General features: G+C 37.9%; 1 protein-coding gene across 2 annotated transcripts in view; it reads left to right on the top strand.

Moving 5' to 3' along the window:
- The window catches only part of PARP8 (poly(ADP-ribose) polymerase family member 8), a 114834-nt gene that overhangs the window by 60143 nt on the left and 34750 nt on the right, over nt 1-19941 (top strand). Inside the window, exons 4-12 of one of the 2 annotated variants that reach the window (XM_050987092.1) lie at nt 1521-1610; nt 2939-3009; nt 5392-5469; nt 10097-10191; nt 13492-13552; nt 14606-14696; nt 17574-17640; nt 18992-19117; nt 19631-19735. In XM_050987092.1, the coding sequence (XP_050843049.1) occupies nt 1521-1610; nt 2939-3009; nt 5392-5469; nt 10097-10191; nt 13492-13552; nt 14606-14696; nt 17574-17640; nt 18992-19117; nt 19631-19735 (784 nt within the window). The remainder of the gene's footprint in view (nt 1-1520; nt 1611-2938; nt 3010-5391; nt 5470-10096; nt 10192-13491; nt 13553-14605; nt 14697-17573; nt 17641-18991; nt 19118-19630; nt 19736-19941) is intronic. The other variant, XM_030237023.2, reaches the window with a different exon arrangement.

Below are 19941 nucleotides of genomic sequence, written 5' to 3'. Positions count from 1 at the left end.
TGTAGCTCACAGTCCCTCCTGCCAATAGGGAAAAGTGGGACAAGGAATGAGTGCTGACACATGGGACCCCGCTTTGCTCACATGATGCCATGGCTGTAAAACATGGCCCCGTGGCCAGTGTGTAGCTGAGCAGGAGCAGACTGATGTTTTGTTGTGCCCACAGGAGTGCAGGGCTTGGGCATCAGTGGTGCTGGCCTCCTGCAGCATTGCCTGCACACAACACGTGTGTGTGGAGCCAGCCACAGATCCCTCAGATTGCCTCGCAGGACAGCACAGGAGTGGGAGTAGGCCAAGGTGTGGGACAGAGTCAGACCTGGCAGGTGTGTATGAGTGTGGCAGAAAGGCAGTTTTGCAGTGGCAGCCAGGAAAACCCATCTGTGTGTGGGGTTAGCTGCTGCCCTGCCCAGCCTGGCGAACCGTGCAAGGAATGGCCACATCCCTGTGCTCCCTCTTGATAAAGGTGGCCAAGAGCTGCTGTGATACAGAGGATGATATTATTGTGCTCTCCTCCCAGTTAATGTTAACACCTGCAGTGTTTCACTGGGAGCACTCCAAAGCTTTGAGGCTGCAGCAGTATGCTTAAAATTGTGTGTGATTTCATGCACGCTGCTGATGTGGGACCAAAGTGTTTAAAAGTATAATACGTAAGTCACTTTATGTGTGATTATCATAATTGTCAGCCTTTCTTCTCTAGAGCATAGGTTTCAATTCAGCCCACACCATTAGAAAGCAAAGTATCATTACCTTCATAAGCCGTTCAGCAATACATGCAAAATTAGTTCCTGCAGATAGTACAGAAGACCCTGCTGCTTCTTGATTTTTGTTAGGAAACATTAAGTTGGAAAGAGAAAAAAGAAACCAAACCAAAAAAACTCCAAAAAAACCCCAACAGACACACTCCTCGGTCTTATCCCTACATTTTTAAAGAAAATTTTGTAAAATAGTTATAATATTCATACATAGCAATGTTTAGGTTAAGTGGGGGGGATTTTTTTTTCTCCCTGAATCAGGTGGAAGAAAGGTTATCCACAGACTTGAAGGCATTTCAAATAATCTTTATAAGACTAGGCAAAATGAGGCACAGGTATTTGGCATAATTCACTGTTAACACCCAGCTGTCAGTGCAGTTTTCAGTCTGCTTATCGGATCCAGCTTGAGTTTTGGTGTCAGACACAACAAAAACCACAGAGCAAGTATTAGTTTTAGGAAAGACTAGCCACCCTAAGCCTTGTGGGTTGGTTCAGAGCACTGCTTGGTGTGATTCAAAAGAACCATGACATCACACTCTGTGGTTTTGCTTTATAAAGTTTGGGTCTGAATCTCTGGTATTTATTATATTTTTCTTTTTGTTAACAATTTCGAGGGGGAAAAAGCCAAACACGCCAGGAAGATGGTAGTGATCAGCTTCCCTGAGCATCTGGGGAGTGGTTCCTTGTGACAGAAATCTGGGATAGGAAACATTGGAAGGGGCTGACGAAGCACAATGGAACTTCACCATGCAAAGTGTTTTTCTTTCGTAGATAACACTTACGTTTCCAGTTCTGATAATGATGAAGATGTGTTAGTTACAACAGAGCCAATTCCAGTAATTTTCCACCAAATTGCTACAGGTAATCCTATATCCAGAGAGTTTATCAAATTCATAATTTTGGAGAATAGCAAAGATGTTGTCTGCACTTAGAGGGAGATGTGATGTTAAAGGGTTCAGCTGTACAGTTTGCTATTTTCTCTGGGCTTGTTCTAGTAAATTGTCCAACATTTCAGAATAGAAGAAATTAAAATATTTCTTCTGGGGATCACTACAATTGTGTGCAGAATGTATTTTTTTGCTTTTAATGTCTTGCAGCCTGTGCTAGAGCAATTCCCCTTGAATACAGCTAGAGATGCTTAATACTTTCCAATTATGATCACTTGCTCAAAACTTCACTAAATCTTCACCACTGTGGATGAAACAGTCTGTAACTACTACTGCCTCTGGTGCATTCTGTCAGGAAATGGTTCAGCTGTTTCACTAGATTCTGCTATAGAAAAATGATTTGTTTTTTCCCAATGATTTTGGGGGCCCTCTCATTTTAAATGATTCCCTTATTTTCAAAAAGTAATTGGTACACGAAAGGGGATGCTTGTCAGACACCGACACATTTATATTATATTTAATAAAGATTTGTGCACACACTTCATAGAGACAGTTTAGGTTCTAGCATACAAATTCTCTGATTATTTCAGGCTGCAGAATAAACTGCACAGAGCACTCTTAATTCTGGCAGGTCTTCAGATAGGAACACTTGACTTAAATTATTACTACTACTACTACTATTATTATTATTATTATTATTGTTGTTGTTGTTGTTGACATTTTTTTGCATAACAGAAAATTATTTTGAATTCCACTGGGGTATCAGTACGATCTTCACTCTATCTCATTAATGCAGATGTAAATCAGGAATTATCTTACTGAAGTTATTTCAGCAGCACACAAACACAATCTTGCTATTATCATCTGAAGTTTGTGATAAATTTAACTTGCAAACATTTCTTTACTTTCAAAAGAAATTAAGCCTGTAGTTTTTAAGAGAGTAAAAATCTATCTTTTCTATAGAAGATTTATTTTCCTGAGGGGTTTGATTTTTTATTCTTTTATAAATTATATTAAATTAGTGAATGACACTAAATGGTAAATCAAGAATTGGGAAAAACAAATGTCCTAGATGGATCAGCTGAGTTTCAATTCACACTTTTAAAAAGTCTTCTGGGAAGTAGAGGCTTCCTAGTGTTAGACTGTTGCATTGTAAACTCTGTGATGCATTTCATATCTATAACTTTTTGTTCCTTATTTGTTCTACTACTGCAAGTAAGAATTCCAAGTCTGCATATTCAAAACTATTTCACTTTTTTTTCCCCACACATATGTTTCTTATTTTCCTTTTTTTTCCCCAAGAATTAAGAAAAACCAATGATGTCAACTATTGCTTATCCATAAAGTCAAAATTACAGAGGGAGAATGGAGAGGTATGTATTTCTTGTATGTATATTTTAGCAGAAGTTATTTTAAGGAAGAAAAGAAAATAATAGAATATGAATGTTTACCATAGAAGTCCTATCAAATTGTGCTTATTCAATCTGTGCATGTTTACATGTTTTAGAAGGTTACCATATTTTTCTGGGTTTCATAAATGGATTAACCAGTGATTCACTTAGTTGGGATAGAGATTCTCCTCCTATCCTAGGAAATATGTTTTTGGTAATTAATTTTTTGTTCAACAGTGTTATAGACTCTTTTGGCCCTAAATATACAGCTCTCCTGGAAAAGTAGGTAGTGATTCCATTACCTTTTAACCTGCTCTGGCATGTATGACCTCATCTCAATTACTTCCTCCTGACTGCTTCTTCATATAGCCCCCAGCAATCCCACTGCAGACTCAAGACCTCTGTAGGACTCTTCTCACCATCAGCAGGGTCCTGAGAGTTAGGGTCTTGCAGGCATGGTGGCATTTGCCCTGAGCTCTTGCACAGCTCTCTGACCAGTCTTGCTGAGGAAGAGGTGGCACAAAGGTGAAGTGCACTCTTGGGGCTTGACCTCAGAGATTGTGTCATGGCCTCAGAGAAGGCACCACAAAGGCTCCTGCCTCACGCCAGGGGTCGAGCATTTTCAGGACTCCAAGTGCTTGACCTAAAGTCTTCCTTTGGTAAGGGTGGGGGCTGAGTTTCTTACCCTGGAAAAGGGAGGTAAGCATGCCTGGATGCTATGTGTATCAGTTTTTTCATTAAATGAAATGTCATTTGACATGAAAAGCTGTGCTGAAAATACTTTGCTTCTACTGCCTCATCATTGTATTCAGTGCTCTGTGAGTATAAGAAAAACAAGTGTGGGAAGAATTTACCCATTTCCTTAAAAGCCTGAAATATAGTTAGCTTCTGTGGGACTGAGTTTGAGCTTCTGTTTTGTTTCTAGTTGAATCAGGTACTTAAATGTGAAAGTACTGAGAAAAATCCCTTTATAAAAAAAATCTCTTAACACTTATGATTTCTGTGTGCTAGGCAGTTCAAGGTTTGGGTAGGATATGATGGGTTGTCACTATTCTAATGTGACAGTTCTGTGTGGAATTTTTGTTCAGTTGATTTCTGTTTTGAAACGTACTTCCCTCTGAAGTAATTTTATTATAAAACAAAGAAGACGAAAGTTATTTTATCTATTTTCAGTGAAGTAGAAGCAGAAATTATTTTTCATGTCTTCACAGAAATTGCCATGAGATTGGGTAAATACTCCTTTGCACTGTATGTATACGTACAGTGAATAGAGCAGGAATTTAGAGGCAGAGGTAGAAAAATGGGATTACAATGTCTGACCACAGAAACTGGTGATAAGTGTGTGCACATACTGACATTTACGGCTGTGGAATTTAAGGGGTAACTTCTATTTTTTTGATTCATATTTCTGATTTCTATTCCATTATGCCATGTCTGTATAGAACACGAAAAAGAAAAAATGGGTTAAATACATTTCGTTCAGGTTGAAGTGAAGAATGATGATTTTACTCGGTGTTCTTTAGGGGCTACTAGTCACCATAGGGCATAGAAATAACACATGCATTGTGGGAAACAAGAATTACTCTCTCAAGCAATTATATCATTATAAGTAAAGGTTCTAGTGGTGGGAAACAGAATATATTTTATCTCATGCTGAGTTGCAGACAGTACCAGGATCAGTTCAGTTTACTTGATATTATTCACAAAGCAGCCTATCTGGAGCAGGTTTTACTTAGGGAAGCATAGGACTCTCTAATCCTTACTTTTCACTGTCTCAGAGAAGGGCTACTCAGAAAATTAAGTTTGAAACTTTCCTAGCACCAGGATGGAACTTCTGTTAAAAATAATAATTAGGCAGCAGAGTGTCAGGTTTTCACAGAAGGAGCCATAAGATATTCCATGCTTGGACTTGAATTATTTCCTGAAACTATTAGGGTTTAATTATGAGAATAAAGTAAAATAAAATTGTAGTAGGTTGCTGACATACCAAAAGATCTAGGTCCAGAGCCAGTCTTGATGAGAAAGTTATGCTTTGTGAAGCAGAAGCACAGAGTGAAGTATCCCTACAAAGTCTGCTGAATTATCCAGTTCTTTAAAATACCATGCTGTGTTTCTAATCGCACAAGTATTATTTCTCCAACATATATTCAAGGTGTTTTTATGTATCCTGTATAAGGTGCTTTTTTCATGTGACATTTCATCATTCTTAAAATTGGTCCTCTGGAAAAATTATACTAAAAGATCTCATAATAAAGGATGCTCTGAGCTTATTCATAAAGCATAATTTCTGTAGTTACGTTTAGATCTATACATGCAAGGTCAACATATTGCTTTTATCATTGTTAATTTTCCTTTTCCATTAAGGAGTTACGACACAGCAGCACAGTTGAAGAAGACTCTGAAGGAGATAATGACTCTGAGGAATTTTATTATGGAGGACAGGTAATGCAGGAATTTTTTTGCACAAGAAAGTAATATTTGAGAGCTCTTATGTTCATTCCATTACAAATTTATAATATTTATTTTCTTATGGTTTTTTCAGTTTTTGAGTAGATTGGCATGTGTATGTATGTACCTGGCACTTTATGGCATAAATATTGAATGTGTTCAAAGTTATAATTTTAACATTTTCAAAATAAGGTCCCTTTGCTTACTTTTGCAAAGCTATGAGAATGGAAAAAGCAAATACCCTTCAGAAAGCTTGAAAATAGAAGATACTTGCTTACTTCCAGGAAACAGATAACTGACTGTGTAAAGCTTACCCCATTATTAATTCAAATAGGAAGTCAGGCTGGATCCAAATCTGTTTCCTTCTGGAGAATTGCCATTTTTTAAAGTAAAGAGCACTGCATTTTTATGGTGAAAATCATTATTGCAAAACAATTTTGGTCCAGGCAATAGTCCGTTCTTTTTCAGAGCTCTAGAGTAAAAATCACCTTGAAAAATGCTGCATATTTTAGCTGATTGCACTGCTCTCTGTCTTTCCTTCTTGTTCCCTCAGCAGAATTAATTCTTACATTCTCTTGTGTATTGGGAAATAAAATCTTTTCATGCCTTTTTCTATTGCAGTGTGCTTTGCGCTGCTAGTCTCTTTATTCAGATTTCTCTTGTTTTTTAGCCTCAGTGTTGCCCCAAGGAATCATTTCTCGCTTATGTTTATTAGAACTGTTTATTTCGATGAACACTTTAGTGAATTACGGTCGCTATTTATGAAGGTTGTCCCTTACCTCAGCCTTGAGGCTGAAGCCATCCGTGGCCTGGGTGCAGAGCCAAGGCTGCAGGAGCACGCCAGCAGTGCCAGCAGGGTGGGTCGGTGCAGAGAGCGTGGGATGCTGATGAGCAGGACATCGCTGAGTCTCTTCTCCTGCAGAGCCAACAGTGCAGTGGGGTTAGCACACAGAATTCATGTTGAGGTGCTGTACAGTTAAAAAACCCCAAACCAACAAAACCCCACCAACAAACAAACAAACAAACAAACAAACCAATCCCATGCCCCTGAAAAGCTATTAAAAGTTATATTGAAGATGGAACTGGAATAATTTATTTTCATTGTTTGAAATAGCCACCATGGGGAATTGACTCATGTTTGCTTTAGAAATGACTGCAGGAATTGCCTGCCTTCAGCTGCTGACTCCTACAGCCCCATGCTGGGGAGTGCTGGGGAGGACCATACACATAATTCACTGCAAAGAGTGATGTTTTATTTTAATCTGCCTGAGAGGAAAAAGCTTCTGATCTTGTCCTGTAGTGATGAGTTGTGTGTACTCTCTTCGTTTTTCAACTCTGAAGGAAGGGCAGTAACCTCAAGGTGAAGGAAAAGGCAGAAAACAGCTGGGAGTGCTTATTTCTTGAACCAGGGCTGATACATTCGGTAAAGGATGCCTGGCAGTGTCCAAATGAATTAATAAATACTAGCACTGCCTGTGAGATACAAACACGGATAGCAGTACAGCATTTTGCAAGGCATAAAAGACCTGTGTAATAGACAAGACTGCTTGGAATTTTAAGTGCCTTATGTTGAAATGGAAATTAGATTATATTGCATTGCCTTCGCTATGAGATAATACATTTAATTGAAGGAGTAGTAACTGGCAAAAAAAGATCAGGTCTGCAATAAAAATAAAATATCATTTGAGTATTACAGTTTTGAATTTAAAATATCCATAAACAAAATACGGTGAACAAGAAAAGAAAAAAGAAGGCATCACAGAAAGTGTATTTAAAAGGATGTGTCTAATTTAAAATTTCATGGTCGAAAAGATAAAAGTCTAACAAAGACTTAGAGTTAAAAAATAGTACTGAGGGCTCAGAAGTTAAATAGGAAATCAGGTAATGAGCAAAGTCTCTTGAAAGACAAAAAAGAACAATTCTTTTTCAAGCAGAGTGTTTGTAGTAGTCATCAAGTGAGCACCAGGTGTATTGTATGTCTTTTGCCTCTCACCAGGAGAGACAAAAGATTGGACCATATATGTGGGGAACAAGCAAGACAGGCTCCTTCCTTTGAGACAAGTGCCCACAGAGAGAGGGGGCAGAAATACTGATTTGAACAAATAGAGGAAAGAAATGCCAGTGTAATTGTGTGCAATACAGTTGGGAAGGATGGAGGTCAGGATAATTCTTATCATTTCTGAGTGGCTGCAGCTGGAGAGGCAGGAGAGCTGCTGCTGATGAAACAAGGCCCATGGAGGGTGGGAAGTGGCATTTGATGGGCCATGTAAAGAAGATGCAACCTTTTGCTTGTAAATTAAATGTTTGTATCCGCTTCCTAAGCACCTGCTTGTAATCCTCCCCAAGGATTTAATGGATAAATACTTTTAAGTAGCTAAGTGGTTCAATAGTCTAAGGCCTATTGATTTTCAATGGGATTTAGGTTTGTAAATCACTTAATCTCCTTCTAAAAAGCAACCTTTTGTAAAATAATCTGAATAAGGTCTCAGATTAAAAACAGAGACTTTCTGAACATAGACCTTTCAGTCACAACAAAGTTATCATATTTTTAGCTTTTATGTTCACTTTTTCTGCAACTCTGCTAAATCTTGCTTTGAATCACTATCTTCTACGTTTGCAAATAAGAACAGGAGATGAAAACAGAAATACTACTGCCTTTGGCTCTCTCTCTGGATGTCTCTTGTGCTTCAGCTGCAAGACATACTTGAAAATACAGAAAAACAAAACCTTGACAGCCTCCTCTGGGTACATCAATATGTCTGTGGCACTAATTCAGGGGTGGAAAGCACCATACTGTGGTCTTAAAATTTGCCAGAGCACTGCTTTATTTCCTTTTTGAGTTCATAGCCTCTTACCATGAGAAAATAGATTAGAAAAAACTATTATTTTGAGCAGTGTGGTGTTCTGCATAATGTTCCTTTTTTATTTCACTGTTATTGAAACAGAAGATTGATTTAAAAATCTGGTTTAGGACCAGCAAAGGTGGCAAGTGCACCACAGATACAATTTGTGAAATGATTGCTGTGCTTTCTTTGGAAGCAGGACAGCAATTATTTACGCATCTTTAAAGAATTCTTCTTTGAGTAATGAGCATGGAAAAAGGATTGGTTTCCCCCTACCTAAAGAGAAAAAAATTGCAAGAAAAATTTTTTTCCTGTGCTCTTCTACTTGGAAAATTGTTCTGACATGCCTGCCCAAAAAAAGGAAGGGTACTTTTTATAATCTTCTGGTCATGAATATCATTGCTATCTCTGAAAAATACATGTCCATGCCATGCTGATGAATTTTGTGCCTTATACTTAAAGAATTCTAGGTCTAAGTCTAATCAAGTTACTCTCTGCTGATTTTCAAATGTAAAAAAAGATGATCATTTGATTATTATTTTAATACTACTGACATTTAATTAAATGGAAAAGTACATCTCTAAGAATGTGAGCTGAAAGTGTCATAGAACTAGTTTCCTACAGATTTGGGTGTACAAATGGAAGAAATAGTACTGCATATGAATGTGGCTCTGCAATAACAAGAATTCTCTGCAGGATTCCTATATAAGGTTATATATGTGTGTGTGTGTGTGTGTGTGCGTGTGTGTGTGTGTGTGTAGGTCTAAAGGGATAAATTGCATTTGGCTGCTTTGCTGTCTGAATTTGTCAAAGCTACAGACCAAATCTTACACTCATTTCTGAATCTGTTCATATCTAAGGAGTTCCTTGACTTCTGTGGAATTACTGTCATTCTAATTGTTCTAAAGACATAGATTTAAGTTCACAGCATCAGGATGATTTTGCTTGAGAAGAAGGTAATAATAGACAGATGATTAATAGATTGTTACATGCCCAACGAGGTATTTTGGACCTTGTAAAAGATAGAAGGATATTAATTATTTTGACTTCATACAGTCCAACTAAACCCTTTAACATGTTTTGCTTTTTGGTGTAAGCACAAACATAACTTCTTCCATTTTTCATGTAGAGTTTGAAAAAAAAAGGAAGGGGTTGTTGTCTAGATGTATTCATCTTTATGCCTTCTCTGGTGTAATACTTTTTACGTGGAAAAGTGTTCTTTTAATTAATTTCTTTTTCATCTGATGTTATTGCACTGGTGGGCAGAATGTAGCCAGTGAGTAAGCTGAAAATGTCATTTAGATGCTGAGGTGCTGGGTATAGAGAATAGTTTCAGGCTTCTCTTGTGCCCAAGCCATACTTTGTCTAGCATATATGAGAGTGTGACAACAAACAAGAGCAAGCAAACCTTTGTGCTGTAGTGGTTGGACTAGGATGACAAGACTGGGGACATCTGGTTCTTATCCTACTTAACGTTTTTAAAATACACAAGCGTCCCAGAACAAACCCTGGGACAAAATAGGACATATGGGTGAGTCCTTTGCAGTTTCTCTTCCCACAAACAGGAAGAGAACCCTCAAAACACTTCAAGGCAGAGGTGCCTGCTTTGAAAAATCTTACTGCTTTAGCAGATGAGGTGGCCTCAGGGCTTCAACTTGTCCATTTGAGTGTGGCATTAAAAAATCTAAATGCAACCTATTTTACACAGAGTAAATAGTCTAAATCAGGTGCCAGAAATGAAACACAGAACTCCCAAGATATTTTTCTTTCCCCAACAGGTTAGCTATGATGGAGAACTTCATAAGCACCCACAGCTGGAGGCTGATTTAACAGCAGTGAGAGAGATCTATGGACCTAATGCAGTATCTCTCAGGTATGCCACGGGCCTTTCCCTGTTGTGGAACCTTTAATGTTTTGGACTTGGAGTTCTCTATGGACCTTCCCTGACTGCCAAAGCACAAGTGCTTTCTGGTGATCTCTGCATGTTGTGTGACAGAAGGAGGGAGCACTGCAAACCAGCATCAGTGCTGGGTTTTTAGGGGTTCTTTTGTTGTTCAGCATGGTTGCAAGTAGCTGTGCTGAGAACAGCCCTGTTCTAAAACATCATTGTCTTTTGCAGTTCTAGTCAGGCAGTTGTGTTTTGTTGTAAATTACTATTCAACATTTCTCTAAACCCTTGTTAGACTCTTTTTCTGTCATATTCTCTATTTTGACCTGGAGGTGAACAAGAGGAATGATAAGAGATTTAATAAATACTTTCCCTAGGGAACAACTGAAGGAATTGGATTTGTCTAGTCTAGGAGAAAAAGAGAGAGAGAGAAGACACAAGAACAGTTTTTCTTCTTCAAGAAAGCTGTTTGTAGGTAGAACGAGTGATCAAATACTCTGTATTGTCATCATGAGAGAGACAGTAAGAAGCTAGGGTTTGATTAGAGATTAGGGAAATTTTCAGATTGTGGGGATCTAAAGTGTCCTATCCAGGGAAGCAGTAGAACTTTGGTCAGATGGGAATTGCTAAGAGTAATTACACACTGATTCTGTTGGGCATATATGAATGTGCATGATTCTGCCACAGTGCATATCCCATATATATTTTAATAAGCATCAGGTATTTTATAACTTCATTTTCCATCAATGTAATCTTAATAATTCCATAAAAATAACAGGTAGGTAAGATGTAACAGACCTCTCCTGTATTACAAGGAAAATATCAAAGTTGTCCTACAAGCCAGGTAAGGAGAAGAGAGATCATACATGCAGCTATGGTGTGCTATACCTTTTCTAATTAAATGGAAATTTATTACACTTCAAGAACCTGGGGAATCAAAATCTGAATCGCTGTGAACATTTCCTATATAGGTTTAGGAAACGAATAAATGTTTATTTGCTAAACTGATTACTATGAAATTCCTTTGAGCTCTTAAAATGGAAACATTATGTGCAACCTTTCAAAAACTTAAATACATATAGTTTATTGAATCACCTCTTTCACTGGAAGCACTGTGATCCCCTTGAGCTCACACTCTTAGAAACTGGCACCTGGGGCTGCTTTTGGCACGTGTAAAACTTTATCCACTCTATTGCAGGTGAAAATATTTACAAATTCTTGGAAATACACCCCACAGCTTTAAGCGTTCATTTTTATCCTCCTTGTGCAGCTCCACTTCTCTTAGAGAGAAGTTTGTCTGACAAGGGTATCCACTGAGAGTGGATATTTCCTAGACAGTTGACCCTCCTTTCAGTAATCTCTTGCTGTCACAGAGTCAGTTTTACATGTAAAAGTGATGTTTCTGTACCTGCATGCTTTCCACTGCTGCCATTAGAAATCTGGCCACAAAAGTGATCCATCCAGGTGATCTCTTTGCATTGCTTATTCATTTATGGGCAGAGGACCTCTGGGAGCTTCAAACTCAAGATGGGTTGATGAAGCTACTGTAGACAGCAAATCATAAGATGCAAGTGTTGGAATAAAACATGCTTTCCTCCTCATGTCAGCTTGGGAAATTAAAACTAGACTTAGCATCATGTGTCTAAAATCCATCTTCTAGGATAGTAGTGGGATAGGGGCAAAGGGATTTCAAGACAATATGGAAATGTCACAGTTAAAACTGATTTTTATCTTACTCATTCTTCACTAATCTTTCTATTCCATTAGTTTAACCTAATGGAATAGAAAGATTCCTCACTTTTATTTATAAAATCATTCTTGTTTACAGCCTTTTGAATCTCAGTTTTGTGAGTAACACCAGCCTGCATTCATAAAAATTACTTAAGATACCACAACAATGTTTGGATCTTCCGGAAGGTGAACAAAAAACCTGATGGCACTGTTGTGTAGGGTAGTGGCTAAGCCATTCAGTGGGTGGAGAACCTCCCTCTTTCAAGCCAGGTTTTCAGTGAGCTGTAGGAGGTCAGTGAGTGCCTGTGTGGCACCTGCTCCACCTCTGGGTGAGGTGACGCTGGAGCAGCCCTAAAGGTGGCTGGGTAGTCTCCTGTAATACAAGAGGCCCTGTCCTGCTGTTCACCTGCCCTGTGTGTGCAGTGTGTGGGCAGACCTGATCTAGAGGGTGAACTTGGGTTTTCCCTGACCAGAGAGAACCATTGGGTTGCTGAATTTTGATGAAAGGGGCTCCCTTCTCAAACTGTGCAAGAGCTCCAGCAATTTCCAGTGCAAACTCAGCCCTACCACAGCTGAGAGGTCACTTTGGTAGGAAACAGTTACATTTTACTCTTTTAAACTGCCTGATTGACTGATTCATGCACAACTGCTGCTTTGCACTTAGTCAAGTTTAATAGTAAAGCATGGAAGTCACTGTGACAATAAGCAGAGAAATGGAGTTTCAAAGTTAAAAACATCCTAGAGGCTGGAAGCTAATCTGTGAAAATTTGAGAGATAGTACTTTGACAACATTGTCCACTTAAGTAATGTAAATGAAAAGAAAAAGTGATTTTTGTTTTACTTTGTGTGAATAAGTATTTTCTAGCTCTATTTTTCAGAAGTCTAAAAGTACATTGAGGGAGGGAAATCAGAGTCAGAAGATAAGAGGCAGAAAGTAACAGTTTAAATGTAAGATTTCAGATGACAATGAAATACCTGTTAAATCTGAATCTTGCAATACTACATATAACAGATAAAAAAGGTAACAATTGCCTTGAGTATATTACAGGGCAGTCTTTATTTTTGACAAAAAAATGTTTGAATATATGACGCAATCCCCGAGGTATATTGTGCCATCCTCTAGGCTATGTTGTATTTGTCTTCAGTGGTTTATCTGAAGCCTGTTCTTAGGTTACTGGCTGTTAGCCTGAAATACTTTTGAAAATTAACAAGGGTTTTCTTGTGCCATAAATGGGAGTAGCATGTGACTATTAATTTTTCTTTGTTCATCTGTGCAGTAAGTGAGACATAAATACATAGCAGCAATGGGGAGATATTTTGGGGGAATTAGTGAAAAAGCAAGCCTGTTTAAGCAAGATCCTCTGAAAAAAGCTTTTAAGTGCAGCAGACGGTCACCCACTGGAGATATTGATCCAATCTATGTAAATGTGTATTTTAGAACTATACTGATTTTACAGATAAGATGATCCTTTATAAAATCTTCTATGTTGTAAGTACTTCTGGACTGAGGAGTATCTTAAAGAGCTCTAATGTAATGTAATTATTTCCTTTCAGGGAATATGGAGCCATTGATGATGTAGATATTGATCTACATATTGATGTTAGCTTTCTTGATGTAAGTAATCTAATCACAGAATTACATAATGAACATTAATACCCATTTAATTTCTCTACACATCAGACTTTCTAGACAACCACTGATACTGTCCCTTTTTTTTGGGAGACTTGATCTTCACAAGTGGGTGTCACATTATTGATTGATACACAGTGGAAAGGTTTTCTTCACTTTTATGACCACATTGTTAAAATGCTGTGTTAGGTTTTTATTTGCCACATGTGTATTTCCTTCCAAACATTTTTTGTAAATAGTAAATGCTTTAATAATATAAATGAAACACCGTTATATTTATGTTAACCTAGGCATGAGCCAGGTGAAAGCACTTCTTGCAGTCCTGAAGGGAAGAGGACTCTGTCAGGAGTGCGCCTGTACAGTGATTGCAGAGAGGCTTGACTGGCAAAGGGACAGTAGTGCTGTTTCTAGGCTGGCAGCACAGCATCTCTAGCTGTTGTGCTGTCATTCAACTTCAAACTTCCTCACCTCATCTGTGCAGCAACTTCCTGGCCTCTATATAAAGAACAAAAGTGAGAACTTTTAAGGTCATCATTAGCTTTTGTGCAGATATGTCTTATTTTCAGAGCCACACAGCGCAAAAGACAGTTACTGAGCCTTACTAAATTTTTAGGAAAATCTGATCGTAGCTTGAATTATTTATACAAGTTTTAAGGAGCAAAAGTTTCCTTAGCCCTTAGTTATGGGGCTAATTTCTATTCTGGTTTTGTTGCTCCTTTCCTACTCAGCTTTGAAGCAGTACCTGTTGGTAGATGGGAATGTCTCTGCCTCTACATGCAGAGTTGTGTATAAATCTCTGCTTGGTTTAAATGAGCTCAGTCATGAACTGGACGTAGTCTGACACTGCTCTTCAGGGGGTGTTGACGTGCCATAATTTGTCCTGAGTCTAATGTGTTATGTTGGAGTAGATACTAAATAACTGGGTAAACAACAAATGGATGGATGGTGTTTATAGCAACCCTAAGATAGACTGACAAAAAGCAGTAGTTCCTCACAATGGCTAATGATGTCTGTTGTTTTCTTTTTGTCTTACACTAGGAGGAGATTGCTGTGGCTTGGGATGTAATTCGCACAGAGCCTATAATAGTGCGACTGCACTGCTCACTTACGCAGTACCTAAATGGTCCAGGTTGGTCAATTTAGTATTCTTCTTCTTCTTCTTCTTCTGTGCCTTATGTGGTGTCCAGCCTGAGCCATGGGGCAGACACTTATTCACTACCAAATCTTTGACCCTGCTTGTGCTAACTTCTACTGCTGAGAGAAGTCCTATTGATTTGAAATTAGGCTGACAACTATTTTCATGGCTGGGCCCTTCCTAGTGACACAGGCATCTAATTTAAAGTTTCATAGGTTGATTTTCGGAACTTATTTTCCTGATATCCATTGAGATGCAACTGCTTCCCCTAGGAACCAGGGTTAAGCAGTAAAGATTGAGATTTTCTAATATGTGATTTCCTCATTTTTGAAATCAAACATCATCTGCACCGATGAGATATGACTGATAATGAAGACATACACAGACCTGTGCAGCACATTAACATGCCCTTCTTCATGCAGCTTTAAAGAGTCAGGCCATGGTAATTGCCCCTTCAGCTTCTGGTTTCCACATGAGTATTCCAGTGAACTCTGGAAATCTTCAGATTTGAAAGAATTTTTAAGTGAGTAAAGTGTCCTCATTAGAGAAATATGGCCAAGCTCATGAAGAATCGACTGATTTTGAAGATTTGGAAGCATTCATGTACAAGAGTCAACTTCAGATATATTTTTACAGTGCAAGTCAGGCTCAGTTTGGATAATAACTTGCCCAGCCTTGGAGACTTGCAGTACAGGCTGTCAGTTCATGCTTTTATCTGTGGCAGAACTCTGCCTCTGGAAAAAAAAAAAAAAATAGATATTTCCAGTCCTGTTTAGCAAAATCTGTCCCAATGAGCTGTTTCTATAGGATATGTTGTCCGATGATTCTAACTGTAAGCTGTATTCTGTTCATTCAAATAAGCATTTCATTATACCAGTCCTTTTTTCCCCTTGACTGTGGTCTTTTTGTCTGTGGTTTATTACATCAATCATTTTTGTTAATATACAAATCTTAAAGTATACACTTGCAATAGCAGGAAGCAGTATTAGTATTCAGAACATTCTCATCAAAATGTGATTTAAAAAATAAAGAAATGCAGCAAATACGAGAAGGTAAAGTGTGTAGAACTGCATGCAGTGAGAAATGAGAAGTAACAAGAATATATATTCTGCATCACTGACAAGGTTACGGTGGCAAACTTAGTTGCCAGTGCTGCAGCTGAGTGCTTGTGGGAGTGCCGGAGTTCTGAGAAAGGCAGGAGCAGGGCCACAGGCAAGAACTTTGCTGACACTGGTTTTATGAGCACAGCTGCTGTTGCAGCCATGTCTCTTTACTTACTAGCAAAGCACAGTGAGATTCACCATCTTTTGTGTTAATTATGTGAATTCCTCTTCTGTTTTCTTGAGAATACAGAGCCAGAATTTGATGCTGTATCTTTTTCTGCTGTACTGCATTCTATTGATTGAGAAACAGGAACACAGTGCATTGCAAAGCACAGTGGGGGATATGAGCACCACCCTGTAGCTGTGTAATGTACTGATTTTAGATAGTTCTTCTAGTTAATGGCTTGTCTCAGTAGTGTCTGCGTGGGCAGTTTGTCCCTCATGCTTTAGAAACCTGTCTTAGAGAGGATGAATCAGCCAGTGGAGATATTGGCATGTCTCATCTGATTGTGGAGTCTAGACAAAAATTTTGGTCTAGATGTCAGATTTTAAGATTGCTGATTGTAGGTTTGATGATATTTAAAGTATTCCCCATCCCACCAGCCCCCTGCAGTGTGTCTGAATTTTGACAATCCAAAGATATTGCTGTAGTTAATGAAATTATTCAGCCCTTTTGAAAAAAATCATTGGTTTGTATTTAAAAGATGAGTTTATGTTTGATGCTTTTTGAATAGTAACATTAGAGGAGAGGTAACTACTGACCTTTGCACTAACTTAATTTGCATGGCAAACTTAGATATATTGTGTTTAATTATCAAATTTAATCTATTAAAGCAAAATTAAAGTATAACTTGGATATTAGGAATAAAATTCTGCTGAGTGGCCAGAATAAAATCAAAATATTGATTTCTATTTCTAATAAAATTTGCACATACCCGAGATTTTTTTGTTTTAACTTCTTTTTGATTTTTACCTTGGTCATTATCACCCTATGCAATACAAAGTATGCAGTCTATTTGTGCTTTTAATATATATGCCTTGGTTGTTGTCCTGCCTTGAGGCCCTGTGGCTCTCTCAACAAGTACTGGCTTCCATCTGCCACTTCTATCTAGGAAATATTATTGAAGGATTTAAGAAATGCCACTAGCTAATTTCCATCCTTTACCCTGTACGTTTGCAATTTCTAACATGAATATGGATATACCAGTCTTAGGACAGGCCTTGAGAAAATTTCAGGGTAATCCTTAGCCAATTCACATATTGGGCACTTAGATGATGGTTTTTGATCTTGTATTAAAACACCCTCAGAAACAAAATCCAGGTACAAATGAATTCAGGTTCAGTGTGGACTTTCTTTGTAGCCAGAGAAACTCTGCTGTGTATAGACTACTTACTTGGGAAAAAAGTTTAAAATACTAGGTGAGACAAACTGCCAGTCCAGATACATTTAATCTGATGCTGCTTGGTACTTGCATAGTGTATATGTAAAAAAAATATATATTTCTGTAAATAAAATGGCTAAGAAGAGATACATTTGGGAGAATTCCATGTGTAAAATTGTAAATTATACTGGCTCAGGTTTCAAAAAGGACCATTCCTTTCTTAATATGCTTAGATGGCATGTCCAGTCTTGCAGTCTTGCCATTCAGTTTGATTGTCTACAGCCAAGCTCCACAAAGAAGAGGGTCCTTAAATAAGACTTACGTGGTCTCGTGTTTGTCATTACTGTTGTAAGTTCATGTATCAACAAAATATCCTTTTTCCCTAGTGCCAACTGTGGATGTATTTCAGATCTCTACTAAGGAAAGATTTGGGCTGGGACATCAGCTGAAAAAGTAAGTCTAGAAAAGTACAAACCTATGTTTATAGGCAAATATTGTACTCTTCTAGTTCTGGACCTTGTCAAGTAGAATAAAATTCATGTCGTCGAGTTCGTTGTTGGATCAAAGTGTCTTGAAGTTGTTTATCTTTAAATAAAAGTCAATATTTGCCGTATTAAGTTTGGGTTTGACAGCTGTTGATGAGAACCTGATTTGTGTGTGTTACTTGCCAGGGTTTCTGTCACTTTGGTGCCATTTAGGAAGTAAGCTATAAAAGGTATAAAGACCATATCTAGGAATGTTCAATTTCATGTTTCTTTGTAGATGGTGAAGCCTCTGCAACAGGAGTCTTTTTGAGCTTCCCACATACCCTGAGGGGGCAATGCTTTCATGGTTGCCTCTAGGATATACCACAGAAATTAGGCCATCTGTGTTTTGAGGACAAGATGGAATAGTCAAAAATAGGATAGTCAAAAAAACTGTCAGTTTCATGTGGTCACAGTACAACTCTTTTTAATACAATTTTGCTGAGTCATCTCTTTCCACATGCTTTTATACATGTAATAAATTTTTAAGTATATAGGCTTTAGTGTCTCACCTTTACATCATTAAGAAACCCCCAAGGGAAAAAAAAATCCTGTTTAGTGCTTTAAGAAATTCAGTGCAACATTTTCATAATCTTAAAAATGAAGCAAGTTATTAAAATCTCTATGGTACATGACTTTGAAGAAATAAAAAAGCAATGTTCCCTCAAAATGAATGGTTTCTGAAAATTTTTTCTATTTACCCTGTCTGTGATTTTTCCCATATGAGATTTTCAATAACATAGCGGCACAGTTCACAACTGAGCAGGAGCAAAAATACCCATGAGCCCAGTGGTCCCACATGACTGAGGCAGTGGGATTTTTTTTTTTTTTTTGCACCAAATTCAGGCTTGACTTTATCACTATTAAAACCCCCACTGACAGATTAGTCAGAGAACAAGGTTCTGCTTAGCCATGCAGATGCAGTAGCCTGTGGTCATGTGAGAGGTAGACCCCTGTAGCTGGAATTGATGCCCTTAACTCACTTTGTCTCTAGATCTCCATGATAGATGTAGTCTGCATAAGTTTTGCAGTTGCAGTGGTTCTTTACACAGACTCTATTGTCATTAAGAGTCCCGTAATTAATTAGTTCTATGTGTTAAAAAGGGGTTTTTGAGGAGCTGGGGCACCCAAACACTAATCCACATACATGACAGAAAACTTCAGCTGTAGACTGAGAACACTGCATTGTCACCTGCATGGTGACCACTGAGACCATAGTATTAAAACGAGTATGTCCTGTCTGGGATAAGAAGACCTTTCTTTTCTATCTTAATTTGCAGAATCATGCAGACATTTGTTACACAACAGTGGAAGAACAGTAAAGAAAAATCTAACTGTACGCACAATAAGAAGGTGTCTGACAAAAAGGTGAAATCCCCTCTGCACATCTTTTCTACATTGCGCAGGTAATAGCAAGAAAAATGAGCTGTTATCACCATAAACTGTTCACAATCCACAGCAGGCTTCACAAGGTGAAAGCTTGACTTTTCTCCACAGAGAAGTTCTCTATTTATATCATACCTCATGGGTTTCCTGTCCTTGCATTGTATGACATCAGGAGTGAGCTAGGTACTGTTGCAGCTTCTAAGATTATTAGAAGCCAGAGCATTTCAGTGGCCCACTCTCTGAAACAGCCATGTTACAACTAGAACTGGAAATAATTAATTTTATTTTAATTTGTCTTTGTATTTTTATTTTATCTTTACTTGAATAGCAGCAATAAAATACAAGTAATATATAGCATATGTTATGTATATTTTAAAAAACTGGTTTTCCAGCTCTTCTTTGTACAGCAGTTTGTATATTTAGTTTTTTAAAATAGGAGTGATAGTAATTGAAAGAATGATTTTTAAAGATGCTGAGCACCCTCCCCTCTCCGGTATTTGACTACATTAATGTTTTCCACTTCTGAAATGCAGGCACAGAATTTCAAAGAGAAAAGGCATTAGAAAGCGTAAGAAAGAGTTAATGAATAGTTTGAATGAATTTGAATTTAATACGATTTCTGCCAGTTGCTCATTCTCGTAAGTATATGTAGAATCAGGCTCTGATTTTACCTCTTTCAGGGTTATCACTATTTACTCTAGTGTGTTTTCCTGATTATGGAGGGTTGACAGATCACCCCTTCGATTCAGTTACTGAATTTGAATTGAATGCTTCTTTGAATATCCCTTCTTTTTGATGAATTTTACCATTCTAAATTCAGAGTATGAAAAAGAGATAGAGTACA

Source organism: Serinus canaria, chromosome Z (assembly GCF_022539315.1).
Source record: "Serinus canaria isolate serCan28SL12 chromosome Z, serCan2020, whole genome shotgun sequence".
Lineage (NCBI taxonomy): Eukaryota > Metazoa > Chordata > Aves > Passeriformes > Fringillidae > Serinus > Serinus canaria.
This window is presented reverse-complemented; position numbering and strand designations above follow the sequence as displayed.